Source organism: Ursus americanus, chromosome 28 (genome assembly GCF_024610735.1).
Source record: "Ursus americanus isolate L20-20 chromosome 28, mUrsAme1.1.p, whole genome shotgun sequence".
In the NCBI taxonomy this organism is placed as follows: domain Eukaryota; kingdom Metazoa; phylum Chordata; class Mammalia; order Carnivora; family Ursidae; genus Ursus; species Ursus americanus.
The window spans coordinates 27351749-27374039 of record NC_142154.1 but is presented as its reverse complement, the minus strand read 5'-3'; the positions used below and the strand labels follow the sequence as shown (position 1 = coordinate 27374039).

Genomic DNA, 22291 nt, shown 5'->3' with positions numbered 1-22291 from the left:
TGAGAAAAAGATCACAACCACTAGATTGAATGGAAAGTAAGAGGGAAGGAGATTCTGGGGTGTTATGGAGGGTCTGACTGAGGCCGTTAGGAATAGAGAAAACACTACTTGAGGAAAACAGTTTATTATTTATTTATTTATTTTAAAGATTTTATTTATTTGTCAGAGAGAAAGAGTGAGAGAGAGAAAGAGAGCATAAGCAAGGGGAACAGCAGGCAGAGGGAGAAGCAGGCTCCCCACTGAGCAAGGAGTCTGATACGGGACTCGATTCCAGGACTCTGGGATCATGACCTGAGCTGAAGACAGATGCTTAACCAACTGAGCCACCCAGGCATCCCAGGAAAACAGTTCAGTAAAGACTACATCCTCTCGAGCTTCTGGGGCCAGTGAAGAAGTTAGCTTTCCCAAAAAAGAGCAAAGAAATGTTTATGCTCCCACTCTCATACAGAGGAAAGGAGACCTCATCTTTTCCTGTGTATTCTTCATTTAATCCTCACACCTGTTTTTCTGTCTTGATCTCTGTTCTACACACTTGGTTTTCCAGGACATCAGACAGAAGTTGAGTTGTATAAGTAGCCTGAATTAGTACCATTGTCTTTTTAATGTGTTTTTAGCTGGGTATGTGGAGGCTTTTAAAACGTAAGTAGTATATCTCATGTCTTTGTAAAACCATGGCCTTTTTAGGTAAGTAGGGTTATGTTGCTATTATGCAGCGAGTGGAAAATCCTGGAATATGCATCTGTGTCGCTTATTGGGTAATATGGTAACTTTCTGGTGAATAGTGCTCTAGGGAAAATTTGTGACCTGATTATGTTTTCACCTGCTAACAACCAAGAGAAAATATTAGGTTTTTTTCTCTGTTAATTTAATCTCTTGTATGTCTTGAATTGACAGACCAACTTCTTTGGCTTGGGAAGTAAAGAAGATGTCTCCAGGACGTCATGTGATTCCAAGTCCATCAACAGATAGAATAAGTGTAGCATCAAATGCTCGAAGAAGCTTAAATTTTGGGTGAGATGAACTCAAAAGAACATACTAAGGCTTACATTATAGTAAATTATTTTCTGTGGATAATATAGTATTATAAAATATAGTATTAAAAAATCCATGTATATGTTTGTGTATGTGTTTGAAATTGTTTGAATAAAAAAAAATCCAAGAGAGTAACATTTAGCTTTTAGGAAATGTAATATATTCAAATATAATTGGATCCAAAAATTAAAACCCATAAACATATGTCATGCTAAATGATTCGTAACATGAATTGGCTATTTCTTTCACATCAAAAGATCTAAATATATATTATAAGCTGTGATACTGTCATGAAAATTACATCTTTATGCATTGTAATCCCATCAGTACAGTGTTATAATTATTGTTTTATGCAACTATATATATATATTTTTAAAGATTTTATTTATTTGACAGAGAGAGACAGAGAGAGAGAGAACACAAGCAAGGGGAGTGTGAGAGGGAGAAGCAGGCTTCCCACTGAGCAGGGAGCCTGATGCGGGGCTCGATCCCAGGACCCTGGGATCACGTCCTGGGCCGAAGGCAGCTGCTTAATGGCTGCGCCACCCAGGCGCCCCTATGCAGCTGTACTTTAAGTCAGATAGAAAAAAGTTAAAAAATACATTTATATATATTTTTTGTGTTTACCTATGTAGTTACTTTTACTAGTGCTCTTTATATCTTCATGTGGATTCAACTTATTGTCTAGTGTCCTCTCATTTCGGCCTGAAGGACTCCCTTTAGTTTGTCTTGTTGGGCAGGTCTGCTACTGACAGTTTTTCTCAGTTTTTGTTTTTCTGAGAATATCTTAATTTGTCCTTCAGTTTTGGAAGGATAGTTTTGTAGTGCATAGAGTTCTTGGTTGAAAGTCTTTTTCTTTCAGGAATTTGACTGTGTCCTCTCACTTCCTTCTTAATTTTTTTAAATTTCTTTTTTTTAATTTTAAGATTTATTTATTTATTAGAGGGAGAGAGAGAATAAGCAGGAGTGGCAGAGGAGAAAGAATCTCAAGCAGACTCTGTGCTGTGTGGAGCCTGACTTGGGGCTCAGTCTCACAACCCTGAGATCATGACCTGAGCTGAAACCAAGAGTTGGATGCCTAACTGACTGTGCCACCTAGGCGCCCCCTCTCACTTCCTTCTGACTTCCATGGTTTCTGATGAAAAAGCAACTGTTAACTCTTCTTAGGGATCCATTTTGAGATGCCTCACTTTTCTATTGCTGCTTTCATGATTTTATCTTTGTCTTTGGGTAGTTTGACTGTGTTGTATAGGGTGTGGACCTCTGAGTTTATCCTGTTTGGAGTTCATTGAACCTTTTGGATGTATAGATGAATGTTTTTCATCAAATTTGGGAAGTTCTTGTCCATTTCTGCAAATATCCTTTTTGTGCCTTTTTCTTTCCTGGGAATCCCACTATACCTGTGTTGTCACTTGTGACAGTTGTTCCACAAGTCTTTGAGGTTCTGTTTTTTTGCATTCTTTTTTCATTCTGTTTCTCAGATAATCTCAATTGTCCTCTCTTCAAGTTTACTGATTCTTTATTTTGCTAGCTCAAATCTGCTGTTGAGCCCCTCTGGTGAATTTTTCATTGCAGTTACTGTATTTTTCAACTCTAGAATATCTATGTAGTACTTTTTATATTTACTTTCTCTTTATTGATACTATAGTTGGTGAAACATTGTTTGCATACTTTAATTTTTTAGACACAATTTTCTTTTGTTCTTCAATATTCTTTAAAGATAATTATAGTACCTGATTTAAAGTCTGTCTAGTAAGCCCAGCGTCTGTGTTTCCTTGAGGACCATTTCAGTTACAGTTTCAGTTAATGTTCAGTTACTGTTCAGTTACTGTTATGTGTGTATGAATGGGGCATACCTTCCAGTTTATTTGCATGTCTTGTGACTTTTTTTTGTTGAAACTGGATATTTTAAATAAAGTGGCAGCTTTGGAGATCAGATTGCTGCCTCCTCAGGATTTGTTGTTGTGGCTCTTTGGTGGTGGTGCTATTGTTACAGTTTGTTCAAAAACTCTCTTGAACTAGTTTTCTGAAGTCTGTTTTCTTTGTGATGTGTCGTCACTAAAGTTTCTGCTTGATTTGACAGAAGTTTCCTAATTCTGTGTATGTGTTGTACATACCTTCAGTGCTCTAGCATTGACTTCCTGCTTCTTCAGAGCCTCAGGGTCAGTCAGAGGTGAGGTGTTAGGGCCTTCTCATATCTTTCTGGGGCATGCACAGAACTCTGTACATATGTGTGGCCTTACTGATTTCCAGGAATGTGTAGGAGCTTTTCAAAGCCCCCTGTGGCCATTCCATTCTCCAGATTTTCCTTTAAAGTTTTTTAGTCAGCCTCTTGTTTGCCCCAAATGTTACTGCCATTTCTGGCAGCAGTAATGTTAAACAGTCACCATTGTTGTTTTCCTTAAATGTCCCTGGGGAAATTTGTTGTTAAGACACAGTTTTGTTTGGATTCTTATTTCTTTAGAGTGAGTCTTAATATTGGATGTGTAATAGGAGGTGTGGTAAGTAGTTTGCTTGGTCAGTTCTCTTTCCTGTGTTAAAACCTAACCTTTCCTGACTGCTTTTTATCCCCTCCCCGACCATGTCACAGTCATCTTCATCGCTTGTTACTGCTGAACCTTGCATCTACTTGTATTATTATTACATTTGTGATTCATTACAACCTTTTTAATGTTTCTTTTTTGTACTCATACTATGATCTTCTTTAACACAATATCTTTGTCATATCTTAATGTATCCCAAGCACTTGGGATTTAACATTGTACCTGGCACTTAGTAAAAGCTCATTAAGGTTACTGAGTAGAACCAAATTTTTGCTTTCAACTGAGGTTATTGGATAGTATTACCTTAGGTGAAGGTTGGTGGACTTTGGAACCTTACAATAATTGTACTTTAGCAGAATAGAAGAAAGATATATAAGCAAACAAAACCAAATAATTGTATATTCTAGCACCATTTTAAGGGATGTACTTATATAATGTATTCCATTGGTCTGTGGTTCAGAATGTTGTATAGTGCATGTTTTCTTTTAACATTGGAAGCCTTTAATGCATGCATGGTAATACTGATCTCCATCTAATCATATTGTTGGATTAAATGGCATTCTTTATTATCCTTGTAAAACCTACTGTTTTCTTCAGTGTTCTGAAAAATTGTGGTTCTTAGGCTACTTTCAATATATCTACTTACTTTTCTCTTACTGGTTGAGTTAAATGTTTACTCAGAATATGTAGTCACCAAAATTGCTTCTTCAAGTTGTCTTCATTATTTTAACTTGTAATTTAAATATGAAATAAACTGGTTAAATATGAGTACAAAAAGAGTCATTGTTTCTGTGAAAACTTTGACAGTTCTTAGAGAGCTTTGATAAAGGTGAACTGTTAAAGTTTTGCTGTCAAAAGATTGGGGAAGATATTGTTAAAGTTGGGGGGATTATACACTTAAAATGTTTAATAGATGTCACTAAATTCTCACTTCATTTTAAAGAAACCAGAATTGGATATTGCCAATTAGGCATTATACTTGTGGTCATGGTTCATGTAAGAAATGTACACAAAGAAAAAGCCTGTATTGATAGTGTCTATGTCATAGATTGACAAATTAATGCACATTCATATTATTAAAAGATAGGAGTTTTAAGTTGAAATAAAATGTTTAAGGTATATATGTATATTTTTTAAGCTTCCCCCATTTAACTTAAATTTTCTTTTAAACTGAATTAATTAGAGCTTTTATATTATCCCTGTTCCCATACAATATATTATACTATAATTAGATTAATGAAGTATTAGACCAACATAAATTTATGAATATATTTAACTTAAATTGCTCTGGTTGTATGGTACTTATATATGTGGATATGCACACCCAAATTATTTAAAATTTAAATATGTTAAGTATATATTTAAGATTTTAACTTTTTTGGAAAGTTAAACAATTTTGAACTGTGTTAAAATTTATTTAAATAAATATGTAAATAACAGTAATAGAAAAGTGACATATAACAAATGAGTGGGGAATAAAAATGTGCGTTTTTATTTGGAAACATTCCAAGTTCTTTTTTTTATATGCATATTCCATTTCTTTTCATTGTCTGCATAAAATTTCATGTATTTTTTTCCACTTTTTAATTTTTTTCAAGTTTTTCATTTTTTACAATGTAAATATTAAATATTCAATATGTAAGTATTAAACAACACACTGCTGCACAAGCAGTGGGCCAAATAAGAAATCAAGTGACAAATCCAAATATGTCTCAAAAGAAAAAGAAAACACAATATTCCAAAACCTATGGGATGTGGCAAAAGCAGTTGTTAGAGTGAAATTTATGCCATAAATGCTTGTATTAAGGAAAATAGTTGAAATAAAAAACTTAAATGACACCACAAGGACCTGGAAAAAGAAGATCCTTAGCTGAAATTTAGTAGAGGAGGGAAATAACAGAAAAACCAGAACTAGAGACCAGGATAATATTAAGCATATATTTAAATTTAAAAAATTTTTAACTTTTATATTTGATTTATTAATGCAGAATTTTCTCCATAGGGGTTCACCTGGTGCAGTCACTGCTCCCCGTCTGGCTCCTACTGGTGTCAGTTGGGCTGACAAAGTAAAGGCTCATCATACAGGCTCTCCTGCTGCTTCAGATGTAGCGCCTGCTCAGTCATGCCCACCAGTGCCAGTGCCGAAGTCTTCTCGCAAAAATGGCAAGTGATTTTTTTTTTTTTTTTTTTTATGGAGGGGGAGAGAATCTTAAGCAGGCTCCATGCCCAGCATGGAGCCTGAAGCGGGGCTTCATCTCACAACCCTGAGATCATGACCTGAGCCAAAATCAAGAGTCAGGTACTTAACTAACTGAGCCACCCCGGTGCCCCAAAAAATGGCAGGTGACTTTGAATCAATGTTTTTATATAGTATTCAGGTGGAAGCATATGGAGTTTTATATATTTTACTTGAAACTGATGCTAACAGCATTACATATTTATTTTTTATATCATTTATGTGATATTAATTTGCCTTAAAATAATCTTAAAGTAATAAAATAATCTTAAAAAATGTATGAAAGCTTTTGCAGATCATTCTAGTCTCAGGTTTGCCCTGTGTAAACTTTAAGAGAATTATTCATTTGTCAATTCATTTATAAGATCTTTTATAACTCTTTTAACTTAAAGTAGAAAAATATTGACTAATTGATTCTCTAGGTAGTATACACTTTTAAGTAGCATGTCACCACTTCATTTCACTAATATTTGAATATTATTTTGGTATTAAAATGATACTCAGTTTATCTCTGCTTACACATTTGTTTTCTATATCTTGAAAATAATTATGGGGCACAAAAAAATAGGACTACTTTTCCAAGGGCCTGTTTATCCCATAAGCATTTCCTTCATGGACTTTGACAACAGTGGTGTTTGTACTTTATCATATGAAACCTAGAGTATACAGTGGAGAAGCAGAGGTCATAGGAAGGAATTTTAAGAAGAGATTAGATGGTATCAGCCTTGATTTGGGAAGATAAATGTTGATGCAATGGGGAGGATGGGTACCAAGAGGGAGCAACCAGAGACTAGAGAGTGAGATTCTTATTAATCAAAAAGAGAAGTAATGAAAATGAGAACTTATCAAATCAAACCAGAATCTCTTTTGGAACATAGACATTATCTTCGCTGTCTTAACGCAAAATTGTCTGAACTTAGAATATGAAAAACCAAAACTGATTGTCTAATATAAAAAAAATTCTTTTCCTTCATAAAGTATTTTTATATAGAAATCCAGAGTGAATTTTTAAAAAATTTTAAACATTTACTAAGTTGTGCTAACTTCTGATATATAGAAATGTGTATTCATATAACTGTATATGTATAAAAATACACACATAATTTATATCTATAGTAATATTTTGAGTTTACCTATGGAATTAATTTCATTTTGTGTCAAATATTTCATCTTTTACAATAAGCCTGTAGTTCATGAGAATCTTCAGTCTATCTGAGGTAAGCAATATAATCCTGGGTAGGAGAGGGATATGGTAGTAGGATGGTAAGAACTGCCTTTAGCCCATACAGGGTGCCTTGGTATAATTTAGAAAAAGGAGCCACATCGTCTGAGTAGAAACAGCCATATACCAATAAACTTGGTTGGTGCGTGGAGCCTGGCAGGATTTCAGCTGTCATTTGCTTTACTTCTTGCTCAAAAAGACTGATTTAATTTGTCTGAGTTTGATCAGATAGAGGGTCCATTCTTTTTCTTCCAACCACTTTGTTGATTTAGTTGAAGAGGGAGATCTCCTTGATGGAAGATCATTTTCATGTTCAAGTGTGCATATGGCTATGCAGCATCCAAGTGAAATTTAAAGGCTTAATCTTAGGAAATAACCCAATGTTCATTCTTTTTTTAAAAAAATAATTTTTTATGATATTATGTTAGTCACCATACAGTACATCCCCAGTTTTTGATGTTAACTTCCATGATTCATTACTTGCGTATAACACCCAATGCACCATGCAATACATGTCCTCCTTACTACCCATCACCAGCCTTTCCCATTCCCCCAACCCCCTCCCCTAAGAAGCCCTCAGTTTGTTTCTCAGAGTCCATAGTCTCTCATGCTTCATTCCCCCTTCTGATTACCACCCCTTTCTTTATCCCTTTCTTCTCCTACCGATCTTCCTAGTTCTTATGTTCCATAGATGAGTGAAACCATATGATAATTGTCTTTCTCTGCTTGACTTATTTCACTTAGCATTATCTCCTCCAGTGCTGTCCATGTTGCAGCAAATGTTGAGAAATCGTTCTTTCTGACAGCTGAATAATATTCCATTGTATATATGGATCACAACTTCTTAATCCAGTCATCTGTTGAAGGGCATCTCGGCTCCTTCCACAATTTAGCTATTGTGGAAAATGCTGCTATGAACATTGGGGTGCATATGGCCCTTCTCTTCACTACGTCTGTATCTTTGGGGTAAATACCCAGTAGTGCAATGGCTGGATCATAGGGTAGCTCAATTTTTAACTTTTTAAGGGACCTCCACACTGTTTTCCAGAGTGGCTGTACCAACTTGCATTCCCACCAACAATGTAGGACGGATCCCTTCTCCACATCCTTTCAGCAATTGTTGTTTCTTGCCTTGTCAAATTTTGCCATTCTAACTGGCATAAGTTGGTATCTTAGTGTGGTTTTGATTTGAATTTTCCTGATGGCTAATGATTTTGAACATTTTTTCATGTGTCTGTTAGCCATTTGTATGTCTTCATTGGAAAAGTGTCTGTTCATATCTTCTGCCCATTTTATGATTTGTTTATTTGTTTCTTGTGTATTGACTTTGAGAAGTTCTTTGTAGGTCTTGGATACCAGTCTTTTATGGGAAGTGTCATTTGCAAATATATTCTCCCATTCTGTGGGCAGCCTCTTAGTTTTTTTGACTGTTTCCTTGGCTGTGCAGAAGCTTTTTATCTTGATGAAGTCCTACAACTTCATTTTATCTTTTGTTTCTCTTGCCTTTGGAGATGTGTCATGAAAACAGCTGCTGTTGCCGATGTCAGAGAGGTTGCAGCCTATGTTCTCCTCTATGATTTTGATGGATTCTTGTCTCACATCGAGGTCTTTCATCCCTTTGGAGTTTATCTTTGTGTATGGTGTGAGAGAGTGGTCAAGTTTCATTCTTTTGCATATAGCTCTACAATTTTCCCAGCACCATTTATTGAAGAGACTGTCTTTTTTCCACTGGATGTTTTTTCCTGCTTTGTCAGAGATTAGTTGCCCAAAGAGCCGAGGGTCCATTTCTGGGTTCTGTATTCTGTTCCATTGGTCTATGTGTCTGTTTTTGTGCCACTACCATGCTGTCTTTGTGATCACAGCTTTGTAGGATAGCTTGAAATCCAGCAATGTGATGCCCCCAGCTTTGTTTTTCCTTTTCAATAATTCCTTGGTGATTCGGGGCCTTTTCTGGTTCCACACAAATTTAAGGGCTGTTTGTTCCAGCCCATTTGAAAAATGTCATTGATATTTTGATCGGGATGGCATTGAAAGTGTAGATTGCTCTGGGTAGCATGGATATTTTAACTATGTTAATTCTTCCGATTCATGAGCATGGAATATTTTTCCATCTTTTTGTGTCTTCTTCAATGTCTTTCAAGAGTGATTTGTAGTTTCTAGAATATAGATCCTTTACCTCTCTGGTTAAGTTATTTCCGAGATAATGTATGATTTTTGGTGCTATTGTAAAGGAATGGAAACCCTAATTTCTCTTTCTTCAGTCTCATTGTTCGTGTATAGAAATGCAACTGATTTCTGAGCATTGATTTTGTATCCTGCCACATTACTGAATTGCTCTATAACTTCTAATAGTCTGGGCGTGGAAACTTTTGGGTTTTCCATATAGAGTATCATGTCATCTGTGAAGAGAGACAGTTTGACTACTTCTTTGCCGATTTGGATACCTTTTATCCCTTTTTGTTGTCTGATTGCTGTTGCAAGGACTTCTAGTACCTGCCTTTAACCCGGGGTAGTGCAGAGAGGCTGACGGGAGGAGAGCCAGTGCGCAGTCTCCAGGCTGTCCTTTTGCTCCAGGCCTGTGGGTCAGAGGACCATGGTAGTGGACACCTTGAGCTGGGCCCCTTGGTGAGGTAGGTGTGCTGGACCCATGCCCTGGAGGCTGGCTCCAACATCTCTGCCAGGCCCTCCCACTCCTTCTGTCACTGGAGCCCATGGCTCTTCACCACAGTTGGGAGACTTTTGGGCCCCAGGGGCCACAGTTTGGTGGAGGCTGCCCCCATCCCCCAGGTGAATTATTTATATGTCTATAGAACCTTGGATTTTAGAATTATGGCAGTGAATTTGTGTTATGAATTAAGGAGCAACTTGAGAGTACTGCTTTCTGTTTTTCTTCGATGAAAGATCCCTTTGGAGCTTCTTGGTTCAGAAAGAAATGTTTTATTGGACATAACAAATGGATTGCCACCTTTACTTTACAGATATTCTTTTTTCCATTTTGGTGTCAGTAAGTTGTGTCTGCTTATTTCAAGTAATACTTCTTACTCTTACCCAGTATATTGCCCTTGGTTTCTCTATATAGACTAGTAGTAGTAGAAAATTGAAAGTAGTCGTGAGTTCTTTCTTCTAAGAGAAGGTAAGAGAATGTGGAACCAAGTTTAGTTTTTGTATTGTTGCGGAGTCTGAGAAAAATGTGTTAAATCATAATTGCAAAAAATACCTTAAAGGAATCATGGTATTAAGGTATATCATGGTTTTGTTTAAAGCATTAATCTCATATTATTTATGAGTGTGACTCATTTGGTTGGGATGAAATGATAGGTGTTAATTATAACTAGGCTTAAAAGTATCCGTGTTCATATATCAGGAAATTTTGTTTTTGACTACTTTGGTCTCCAGTTTTGGGGTTTTGATACACTTTTATGAAAGTGAATTATGGTTTATATCTTAAGTAATTTATAATAGCTCTAGCATTGAAGTTTGCAGTGATAGCCTATAAAAATGATTCTTGTCATAGGTGACAGTTGGAGCATGTACATTTACTTTCCTCTTTCCCTAAACTCAACTAAAAGGACTGAAAAATAGGACTTAAGGAAAAAGAGATAGGAGAAGAGTTACAGACAAATTTTTGGAAGTTGGAATGTAGACCAGTGGTGACATTTGAGTGAGCTAGCTGAATCCTCAGCTCAGAGAGTGGGCAAAACTGTAAAGCAATCCAGTTTGTTCCACAAAACTCCCCAGAGGATAAAAAATGGGGAGCAGTTGTCTCTCGAAGTGAGAGTAAAGGTAGGGATTAGATGTTAATCATCCCAAATTCTCCCTACTTGCCCTCAACTCTGAATAGTAGGATGACGGTATCTCCTTTACCCCAGCAGAATATTAGAGGTTTATTCTGTATAGAAGGTAGAAGAGATGGTGTCTTACCTGAAGGATACCAGGCACATTGGAAAGTTGGGAGTAATGATTGATAATAAGGAGGTTAAGTGGAAGACTATCTATAAAGATAATGTTGAGATGCCTCATTCTTGTTTCTACTTCAAGCCCTCTTCTCCCATTGAGCTGCCAGGTTTGCAGATCAAGAGAATCCACACCTGAGGAGCAAATCCATATCCAGTATAGATCATGAGATATTGGTCTTTGAGGCTGATACTGTAATTGGATGAGTGTCTGCTATTCTTAGGAGACTTGGGCAGTCTGAAGCCAGACTATGGACTATGGTAGATTGTCTGCAAAGATGGGTGCCAAGAATTTCTCTCATTCCTGTGCATGCATGCCACTTCCATTGTCAAGTGGTGGACAGTTTTCCTCCCCTTGAATCTTTGGTTTGCCCTGCGACTTGATATGATCAGTAGAATGTACCAAGAGTGATTGGCAAATTCCCAGCCTAGCCTGTATGAAGCCGTGCAACTTCCATTTTCTCCTTGTTGGAAGCCAGCTACCATGTAAAGTAGCCCAGCATAGGCCATTGTATAATGAGAGACTATGTGAGGAGAAAGAGGCCATGAGAAGGAGATCCTAGCCATCTCAGCCAACAACTGGTACCAAGGCTTTAGGCATGTGATGAGGGCATCATGCACACTTTGGCCTTAGGTGAGCCACTCTAGCTGATATCATGTGGAGATGAGAGGAGACCTCCCTCCACTGAGCACTCCTCAGATTTCTGACTCAAAGAATTGCATGGAAATAACGTGGTTAGTATTTTAAGATGCTAGGTTTTGGGCTTGCTATATAAAATATATGATGGGATTATCCAGTATTTGAATAACATGAATTTTAGAAAGAGAGAGGAAGGAGGAAATCATGAAATTAGATAATTAAAGGAAATTTCCTTTAACAGGGGATATAAGTTTCTAGACCAAAAGGGCCCATTAAGTGCCCACTGCAGTGGGTTAAAATAGAATGACACCAAAACATGTTAGGAAATTTTTGAATACTATCGATGATGAGAGGTTTAAAATTAGAAAACATGGTCATTTTATATGCAAATGACCAAGAATTAGAATGGCATCTGTTGCTGCTAAATTATCCCTAGAAGCCATGAGAAAATTGAGCAATGTTTTCAGAATTCTGAAGGAAAATGATTTCTAATCTTAAATTCTATGTTCAGCCAAATTATCTATTAAATGTGAAAGCAGGCTGAAGATATTTTCATTCATGCAAGATCTCAAATTTTTTTTTGCCTCCATGGACCCAATCACTACTGGAGGATGCCAGCTCAGAAGAGAGGTGAAGGTAATACTGTATGGTGGTGATCCCAGTGTGATAACTGTGTACCGGGTCTATGGAGCAACTGATCCAGATATTTGATGGTTATAGGTCTCTGGTACAGAGGAATCGAGGATGATAAATGAAAATTTTAAAACATCTGATGTATTTGCACACATCAAGAAGAGACTTAAAATTTAGGAGAGTTGGGGTTGAATTAATTCTAACTGCAGTAGCAAATATTGAGACTATATAATGGAGAGAAAAGAAATAGGAAAATGCAGAGAAGCACAGAAGAAGCATGCCTGTAAATTGAGTCTGTGAAGTGACAGAGTGAATGGTGTAGAAGTAATGTTTGAAGAGATAGTCCCTAAGAATTTCCCCAAACTGTTAAAAAATAGTCTCATATTTAAGACGCACTGTGAACTCCAAGCAGGAAAAATAGAAAACAATTCCCATTTAGATGTAATATAATAAAAATACTAAAAACCAGAGAAAGAGAAAATCTTTACAAGTAGAGCCAAAAAAAAAAAAAAAAAAAACTACAGTTGACCATGAAGAGTCCTTGAAAATCCATGTATAATCTTTGTCTCCCCCAAAACTTAACTACAATAGCCTATTGTTGACTACAAGCCTTACCGACAAGATAAACAGTCAACACATTTTATATGCTTTATGTATTATATACTGTATTCTTACAATAAAGGAAGCTAGAGAAAAAAATGTTTATTAAGAAAATCATAAGAACAGATACACTTATAGTACCGTATTAAAAGAAATCTATATATAAGCAGACCCACACAGTTTAAACTCAGTGTTTTCCAAAGGTTAACTATACTTTCAAAGGAGCAAGAGTAAGTTGATAGCTGATGCAAGCCAGATGACAGTGGAATGACATCTTTCAGATGCTGAAAGAAAACAATTGACAAAATAGAATTCTATATCCAGCAAGAAAGTGAATTCCAGATAAATAAAAATTGAGAGAACTTGTAATCTGCAGAATTACACTAAAAGAAGTACTACAGAGAGTTTTTCAGGTTAAGGGAAAAAGATCCGAAATTGAAACCCAGGAATGCATAAAGGAATGAAGAACACCAGGAGGAGTAAACATGTGGAGCACATTAAATGTTTAGTATCGGCTGTGTGAAACATAATGTTGTGCGAAGCGTGAAATACATACAAAATGAGAATCTCTGACAATATTCCAAAAGACAGGAGAAGAATAAGTGGAGATTATATTTTTTAGGATTCTAGCATTTTCTTTGAAGTTACAAAAATACTGACTTATACTAGACATTATAAGTCAAGGATGTATTTTGTAAATTCAAGAAAACCACAAAGGAGAGTAAAAGAATGTTCAACTAATTAATGCAAAAGAATCCAAGAAAGGAAAAAAAAGAAACATAAAACAGATGAGACGAATCAAAACGAAATTATGAGATGGTAGAAGTAAATGCAAAAATATCAGTTCTTACATTAAAGGTGAATGGTCTATTTAATTTTAATGCTATTTTATTTAAATTCAATTAATTAACATATAGTGTATTATTAGTTTCAGAGGTAGAATTTAGTGATTCATCAGGTGCATATAACACCCAGTGCTCATTCCATCAAATGCCCTCCTTAATGCCCATCACTCAGCTACCCCATCCCACACCCCCCTCCCCTCCAGCAACCCTTAGTTTGTTTCCTGTAGTTAAGAGTCTCTTACGGTTTGTCTCCTTCATTGATTTCATCTTGTTTTATTTTTCCCTCCCTTCCTCTATGATCTTCTGTTTTGTTTCTTAAATTCCACATAGGAGTGAAATCATGTGATAATTGTCTTTCTCTGATTGACTTATTTTGCGTAGTTCCATCCACATCGTTGCAAATGGTAAGATTTCATTTTTTGATGGCTGAGTAATATTCCACTGTAAATATATTTCATACCTTCTTTATTCATCTGTCAATGGACATCTGGGCTCTTTCCATAGTTTGGCTTTTGTGGACACTGCTGCTATAAACATTGCTGTGCAGGTGCCCCTTTAAATCACTATGTTTGTATCCTTTGGGTAAATACCTAGTAGTGCAATTACTGCGTGGTAGGGTAGCTCTCTTTTTATCTTTTTGAGGAACTTCCATACTGTTTTCCAGAGTGGCTGTACCAGCTTGCATTCTCACCAAGATTGTAAGAGGGTTCCACTTTCTCTTCATCCTCACCAACATCTGTTGTTTCCTGACTTGGTAATTTTGGCCATTCTGACTGGCATTAGTTGGTATCTCATTGTGATTTTGATTTGTATTTCCCCCAATGCCGAGTGATGTGGAGCACTTTTTCATGTGTCTGTTGGTCATTCATATGTCTTCTTTAGAGAAATGTCCGTTCATGTCTTCTGCCCATTTCTTGATTGGATTATTTGGTTTTTGGGTGGTGAGTTTGATAAGTTCTTTATAAATTTTGAATACTAGCCCTTTATCTGATATGTCATTTGCAAATATCTTCTCCCATTCTGTCGGTTGTCTTTTGGTTTTGTCCACTGTTTCCTTTGCTGTGCAAGAGCTTCTTATCTTGATGAAATCCCAGCAGTTCATTTTGCCTTTGTTTCCCTTGCCTTTGGTCCCTTGCCTTTGGAGACGTGTCTAGCAAGAAGTTGCTGTGGCCGAGGTCTAAGAGTTGCTGCCTGTGTTCTCTTCTAGGATTTTGATGGATTTCTGTCTCACATTTAGGTCTTTCATTCTCCATTTTGAGATTATTTTTTGTGTATGGTGTAAGGAAATGGTCCAGTTTCATTCTTCTGCATGTGGCTGTCCAATTTCCCAACACCATTTGTTGAAGATACTGTCTTTTATTCTTTCCTGCTTTGTTGAAGATTAGTCGACCATAGAGTTGAGGGTCCATTTCTAGGTTCTCTATTCTGTTCTATTGATTTGTGCATCTATGTGCCAGTACCATACTGTCTTGATGATAACAGCTTTGTATTATACCTTGAAGTCTGGAATTGTGATACCACCGGCTTTGGTTTTCTTTTTCAAAATTCTTTTTGGCTATTCAGAGTCTTTTCTGGTTCCATACAAATTTTAGGGTTATTTGTTCCAACTCTGTGAAAAATGTTGATGGTATTTTGATAGGCATTGCATTGAATGTGTAGCTTACTCTAGGTAGCATAGACATGTTAATAATATCTATTCTTCCATTCCATGAGCATGGAATGTTTTTCTATTTCTTTGTGTCTTCCTCAGTTTCTTTCATAAGTCTTCTATGGTTTTCAGATTACAGATGTTTTACCTCTTTGTTTAGGTTTATTCCTATGTATCTTATGGTTTTTGATGCAATTACAAATTGAATCAATTCCTTAATTTCACTTTCTTCTGTCTTAGGTTTGTGTATAGAAATGTGACTGACTTCTGTGCATTGATTTTATACCCTGTCACTTTGTTAAATTCCTATATGAATTCTATCAATTTTTGAGTGCAGTCTTTGGGTTTCACCATAGAATATCATGTCATCTGCAAAGAGTGAAAGCTTGACTTCTTTGCCAGTTTGTATGCCTTTTATTTCTTTTTGTTGTCTGAATGCTGAGGCTAGGACTTCTAGTACTATGTTGAATAACAGTGGTGATAGTGGACATCCCTGCCATGTTCCTGACCCTAGGAGAAATGCTCTCAGTATTTCCCCATTGGGGATGATATTCGCTATGGGTTTTTCATATATGGCTTTTATGATATTGAGGTATGTTCCCTCTCTCCCTACACTGTGGAGAGTTTTAATCAGGAATGGATGCTATATTTTGTCAAATGCTTTTTCTGCATTGACAGGATCATATGTTTCTTGTCCTTTCTTTTATTAATGGGGTGTATCATGTTGGTTAATTGCAGCCCTTGCAGCCCAGGAATAAATCCCACTTGATCGTGGTGAATAATCCTTTTAATGTACCGTTCCATCCTATTGGCTAATATCTTGGTGAGAATTTTCACATCCATGTTCATCAGGGATATTGGTCTGTAATTCTCCTTTTTGGTCAGGTCTTTAGTTTTGGGATCAAGGTAATGCTGACCTCATAGAATGTGTTTGGAAGTTTTCCTTCCATTTTTATTTTTTGAAAGAGGTTCAGAAGAATAGATTGATTCTTTAAATGTTTGGTAGAATTCCCCTGGGAACCCATCTGGTCCTGCACTCTTGTTTGTTGGGAGATTTTTGATTACTGCTTCAGTTTCCTTGCTGGTTATGGGTCTGTTCAGATTTTCTATTTCTTCCAGTTTTGGTAGTTAATATGTTTCTAGGAATGCATCTGTTTCTTCCAGATTGCCTAATTTGTTGGCATATAGTTGCTCATAATATGTTCTTATAATTGTTTGTATTCAGTGATGGTTGTGACCTCTCCTCTTTCATTCATGATTTATTTGGGTCCTTTCTCTTTTCTTTTTGATAAGTCTGGCTAGGGATTTATCAATCTTGTTTATTCTTTCATAGGAACAGCTCCTAGTTTTGTTGATCTGTTCCACTGTTATTTTTAATTTCTATTTCATTGATTTCTGCTCTAATCTTTATTATTTCTCTCCATCTGCTGGGTTTAGGCTTTATTTGCTGTTCTTTTTCCAGCTCCTTTAGGTGTAAGGTTAGCTTGTGTATTTGAGTCTTGTTTCTTGAGAAAGGCTTGTACTGCTCTATACTTTCCTCTTAGGACTGCCTTTGCTGTATCCCCAAGGTTCTGAACAGTTGTGTTTTCATTTTCATTTGCTTCTATGAATTTTTTTAATTCTTTTTTTTTTAAAGATTTTATTTATTTTTTCATTCGACAGAGATAGAGACAGCCAGCGAGAGAGGGAACACAAGCAGGGGGAGTGGGAGAGGAAGAAGCAGGCTCATAGCGGAGGAGCCTGATGTGGGGCTCGATCCCAGAATGCCGGGATCACGCCCTGAGCCGAAGGCAGACGCTTAACCGCTGTGCCACCCAGGCGCCCCGAATTTTTTTAATTCTTTAATTTCCTGGTTGATCCATTCGTAAAGAACATTCAAGGATGTTCTTTAACCTCCATGTATTTGTGTTCCTTCCAAACTTTCTCTAATGATTTGGTTCAAGTTGTAAAGAATTGTGGTCTGAAAATATTAAGGGAGTAATCCCAGTTTTTGGTACCAGTTGAGACCGGATTTGTGACCCAGTAGGTGATCTGTTCTGGAGAATGTTCCATGTGCACTCAAGAAGAATGTGTATTTTGTTGCTTTAGGATGGAATGCTCTGAATATATTTGTGAGGTCCATCTAGTCCAGTGTGTCAGTCAGTATTGATGTTCTGCTTAGATCATGTGTCCATTGCTGTGAGTGGGGTGTTAATGTCCCCTACTATTATTGTTTTATTATCAATGTGTTTCTTTAATTTTGTTATTAATTGGTTTATATAATTGGCTGCTCCCAATATAAGGGGCATAAATATTTACAATTGTTAGATCTTCTTGTTGGATAGACCCTTTTATTATGATATAGTGTCTTTCTTCATGTCTTCTTACAGTCTTTGGTTTAAATTCTAGTTTGTCTGATATAAGGATTCCTCTCCCAGCTTTCTTTTTTTTTGAAGTCCTTAAAATTAAAGGCAAATGGTCTCAATATTAAATGTTTAAAATTATAATTGCATTAAAAAGTGTATTCATGTTAAAGTGATATATCTTCAATTTAAAACCTAGAAAAGTCAATAGAAGAAGATGGGAAAAGATATTCTATACATGTCCTGTTCAAATCAAAGATGGTGTTGCTTTATTACCAGACAAAATAGTAGCCAAGAAACATTTTAAAAAGAAATATTTTTTAATTATTAAAGGAGTATTTTAACAGAATTGGAAAATAATTTTTAATTTATATGTGTATAACAGATCTTTAAAGCATATAAAGCAAAAACTGACATAATTGAAAGGAAAAATGGAAAAATCTATACTCATACTATGAAATTCTAACATAACTGTCTCAACACTGATAGTACAAGTAAACAAAAATCACGATATAAAATATTTAAACAATGTGATTAATGAACCTGATATAATGTACTCTAACAAATATGCTTCCTTTTTTCCATTTTTTTTTCTTTTGATCCTTCAACCTGGGAACATTTTACTGACATGTCTTCTAGTCCACTGATCCCCTATTCTGTATGTTTAACCCATCTTTTCTTAAATATGTTAGTAATAGTTATTTTGAAAAGTCCGTGTCTGAAAATTAAAATATCTGAACTACCTGTGGATTTGTTACTTTAAAAACATTTTTGGGGAGTTCTCTGGTATTTGACCCTGTTGGTTTGTTTCTTTGTTTGTTTTTAGCATGCCTTGTAATATTTAATTGAATGTTTAACATGGTGTATTTAAAATTATAGAGGCTCCTTTAAAAAATATTGCTGCTTTTCTTCTGGCAAAAAGATAGAGTTAAGGTAGTTTACCTTAATCCTTTAATATTTGGTTTGAGGTTTTATTAAAGTTGATGTGTTTCAGTTTTGTCCTTATTCCTTTTGGGTCTTAACTGAAAATCTGGGGTTTTTGCCAAGACTATTACATTCTTGAATTCCTTAGCACTCTACAGTTGATATAATATCTGCTTAGCTCATTAGCATCCCAGCTGCTGCTTTTTGCTGGGTATCATGGAGTCTTGCCATATATGTGGAAAGCTTAGTAGTTGTCAGACTCCTTAGGGAAGTTATGCAGTTCCTGCCTCTTCAAGATTTTTTCCCCTGAAGTCTCAGTTATTTTAGACTCATTGAACTCCAGTATTTGTTTCAGCCAGACAGGACTGCTGATTTCTGCTAGGACTCACTTCCTCTGCATTGTGAATTTGAAATGTCTTCAGGGAAAAATTCTAGGGTGAATTCGGATCTTATGTTATCCTTCCCTTTGCTCAGGAATTGTAGTTCCTCAAATCTTGCCTATCTTGGTTGGTTTCCAATGCCTTTAGACAGTCTAGCTTTTATAGTTGTGTTTGGCATGAAGAGGGTTAATTTTAATATGGGGTACTTTGTTATGGTAGTAACTTAAGTCCAAATATATATCCAAGTACCCATGGAACATTTACCAAAATTGACACATACCAAGCCATTAAACAAATTTCACAAAATTTTAGGTGATTGAACTGATTTTGTCTTCTTGAACATTGTGGAATTAAGTTAGAAATCAATTTAAAAAGATAGCCGTATAATTCTCAGATTTTTGGAATTTTGGAATATACTTCTGAATAACCCATGAGTCAGGGAAGAAGTGATAACGAAAATTACAAATTGGGAAGTCACTGAAAATTAACATTTAAAATCTTGTGGGTTTAAGGTAATGCTGTGCTTTGAGGAAAATTTCTAGCCTCAATTTGATATATTAGAAAAGAAAAAAACCTATCTCTGGAAATTAGAAAAGAACCAGTTAAAACACAAGGAACTTAAGAAGGAAGGAGAAGAGACAGGTGAGAATTGAGAAAATCAGCAGAGCCAAAAGATAATTCTTTGAATAGGCTAACAAAATTAATGGGCTTCTAATACTGATTATGACAAAAGAGGAGACAAGACATAATACCAGGTATGAGATAAGGGCATGAGTAGAGATCCCATAGATATTAAGAAGATAATAGGAGGATATTATGAACAATATTATATACTAAATTTAGAAACAGAAGAAATTGACAAATTTCTTGAAAAACACTATGTAACCAAACTTTCGTAGCAGGAATTAGAAAAATTTGAAGGAATTTATTAAATATTTTAAATTTATTTTTATTTTTATTTTTTTTAAGATTTTATTTATATATTTGACAGAGAGACAGCCAGCGAGAGAGGGAACACAAGCAGGGGGAGTGGGAGAGGGAGAAGCAGGCTCCCAGCAAGGAGCCCGATGCAGGGCTCAATCCCAGAATGCCAGGATCATGCCCTGAGCCGAAGGCAGACACTTAACGACTGAACCACCCAGGCGCCCCTAATAAGTATTTTTTAAAAATCTGAGTGTACAATTAACATTTTTTCACAAAGAAAATTCTGGGTCAAGATGGCTTCACTGCGAATTCTTTCAAACTTTTAAGGTAAAAATAACATTAATCGTATAGAAACGCTAATGAGAATAAAAAAGTGGATCTAGTTTTATGATGCCAGCACAACCTAACAAAGGATTTTATAAAATTTTCTCTTGAACAATAATAAATTGTAAACAGAATATTAGTGCATTAAATATAGTGATAAGTAGAAATGGTAATAAATCAGTTACGTTGGGATTATTCTGTTTCTTTTCAATTATTGGTTATATTAATTTGAATTTAGTGCTACTTTATTAATGACATTTGTAAAATTTTAAAAATTGTACAAGTTCTGGAGCATAAAAATTATGATATGAAATACAATTTTTTGAGTTTTGTGTACTTACAAGATTATTCTAAGTATTTAGAAGCTCTCTTGACAGGTTAATTGCATGATTTGCTGTTCTCAACAAGCATTCTTCATTATGGGAATAATTTTTCAATACAGTTTTTACTGAAGGTTCCTTAAAAATGTAATTTGTTCATAGCTAATTTCTTAGTGTCTAAGAGACCTGTGTTATAGTTTGTTTTGATACATTCCTCTGACTTGCTTCAGTTATTTCACTTTTTCTTTTTACTACATGATAGTGTTTGTGTTGGCCATCATATTGGTTATGGACTAGGTTCAAGTGTTAAGCAGTATTTCTTTCTATAAGAAAACTTTGAAAGAAGGGTGTTTTTCTTTCCTTTAAAAAGTAACGTTATTAATCATACTGCTCCAAAGGGTGAGCCAGTTAAATTAAGTGGAAACTGAAATCTTTTGTTAAACTTAATTTCATAATTTAGTTGTTTTTTTTCTTTTGTTATGTATTATTTTTATAAGATTGATTTTTATATTTTAAGATATATATTATGTATTATTATATTAAATATTAAATATAAATTAAGTAAAATATATTAAATGTTAGATATATATTAAATACGTATTGCAATATATATTTAAATATATGTATATGTGTGTATATATGTGTGTGTGTGTGTATGTGTGTGTGTGTATATATATATATTCCTCCTCCCCCCACCCCAACAGAAGTGCCTCAACTTTATTGCAGGGAAGCTAGGAAGGAGCAATGCAAGTAAAGGTCTCTGTAGGTGCTCCCATCACTGAATAGGACTTCCAGGCTCTAGGTCTGTCTGGAAGTCAGGAGAGGATAAGTATCCTGTCCCCTTTGGTCCGTCTTGGGCCCAGAGGTCCAGGCCCTTGCTGCTTGGGGCTGAGGTAGGAAATAGCCTTGCCTGTTTTTCCCAGTGTCTCCACCGGTCTCCACACTGTGCTCAGAGTTGATGCCAGTCTTCTTGTTGAGTAGGTCAGTGTCAAACTCAACTCCTTGTTGAGCTTGTTGAGCACCTGACTGCATTAGAGCAGGCTTCACAGGTCTTATCCTCAGAGAACTTGTGCTTCAGCATGACGATGGATGTGGTAGTGATGGTGGCGACTCCTCTTTTATATATATATTTAAAAGACGAATGTCCATTGACTGATGAATGGATAAAGAAGATGTGGTGTGTGTGTGCACACACATACACACACACACACACACACACACACACACACGCACGGTGGAATATTACTCAGCCATCAAAAAGAATGAAATCTTGCCATTTGCAATGCCATGGATGGAACTAGAGAGCATTGTATTATGCTAAGCTAAATAAGTCAGTCGGAGAAAGACAGTTGCCATATGATTTCACTCATACGTGGAGTTTAAGAAACAAAACAGATGAACATAGGGGAAGGGAAAGAAAAATAAAATAAGATGAAAACTGAGAAGGAGGCAAACCATAAGAGACTCTTTATAGGGCACAAACTGAGGGTTGTTGGAGGGGGAGATAAATTGGGGGATGGGGTAAATGGGTAGTCATTAAGGAGGGCACTTGATGTAATGAACACTGGGTGTTATATGCAAGTGATGAATCACTAAATTCTGCTGGAACTAATACTATAGTATATGTTAGCTAACTTGAATTTAAATAAAATCTTGAAAGAAAAAGACTGATATATAACATGCTAAATTTTTGAAATTTAAATATGGATGAAAATTGGTCGTGAC

General features: G+C 35.8%; 1 protein-coding gene and 1 pseudogene across 8 annotated transcripts in view; one reads left to right on the top strand and one right to left on the bottom strand.

The window, feature by feature from the left end:
• The window catches only part of SCAPER (S-phase cyclin A associated protein in the ER), a 514000-nt gene that overhangs the window by 86832 nt on the left and 404877 nt on the right, over nucleotides 1–22291 (top strand). For all 8 annotated transcript variants that reach the window (XM_045795116.2, XM_045795115.2, XM_087856756.1 and 5 more), the window contains 2 exons: nucleotides 895–1011; nucleotides 5578–5738. In XM_045795116.2, coding sequence (XP_045651072.2) covers nucleotides 895–1011; nucleotides 5578–5738 — 278 coding nt within the window. The remainder of the gene's footprint in view (nucleotides 1–894; nucleotides 1012–5577; nucleotides 5739–22291) is intronic.
• On the bottom strand, nucleotides 21382–21647 carry LOC148107583 (copper transport protein ATOX1 pseudogene; annotated as a pseudogene).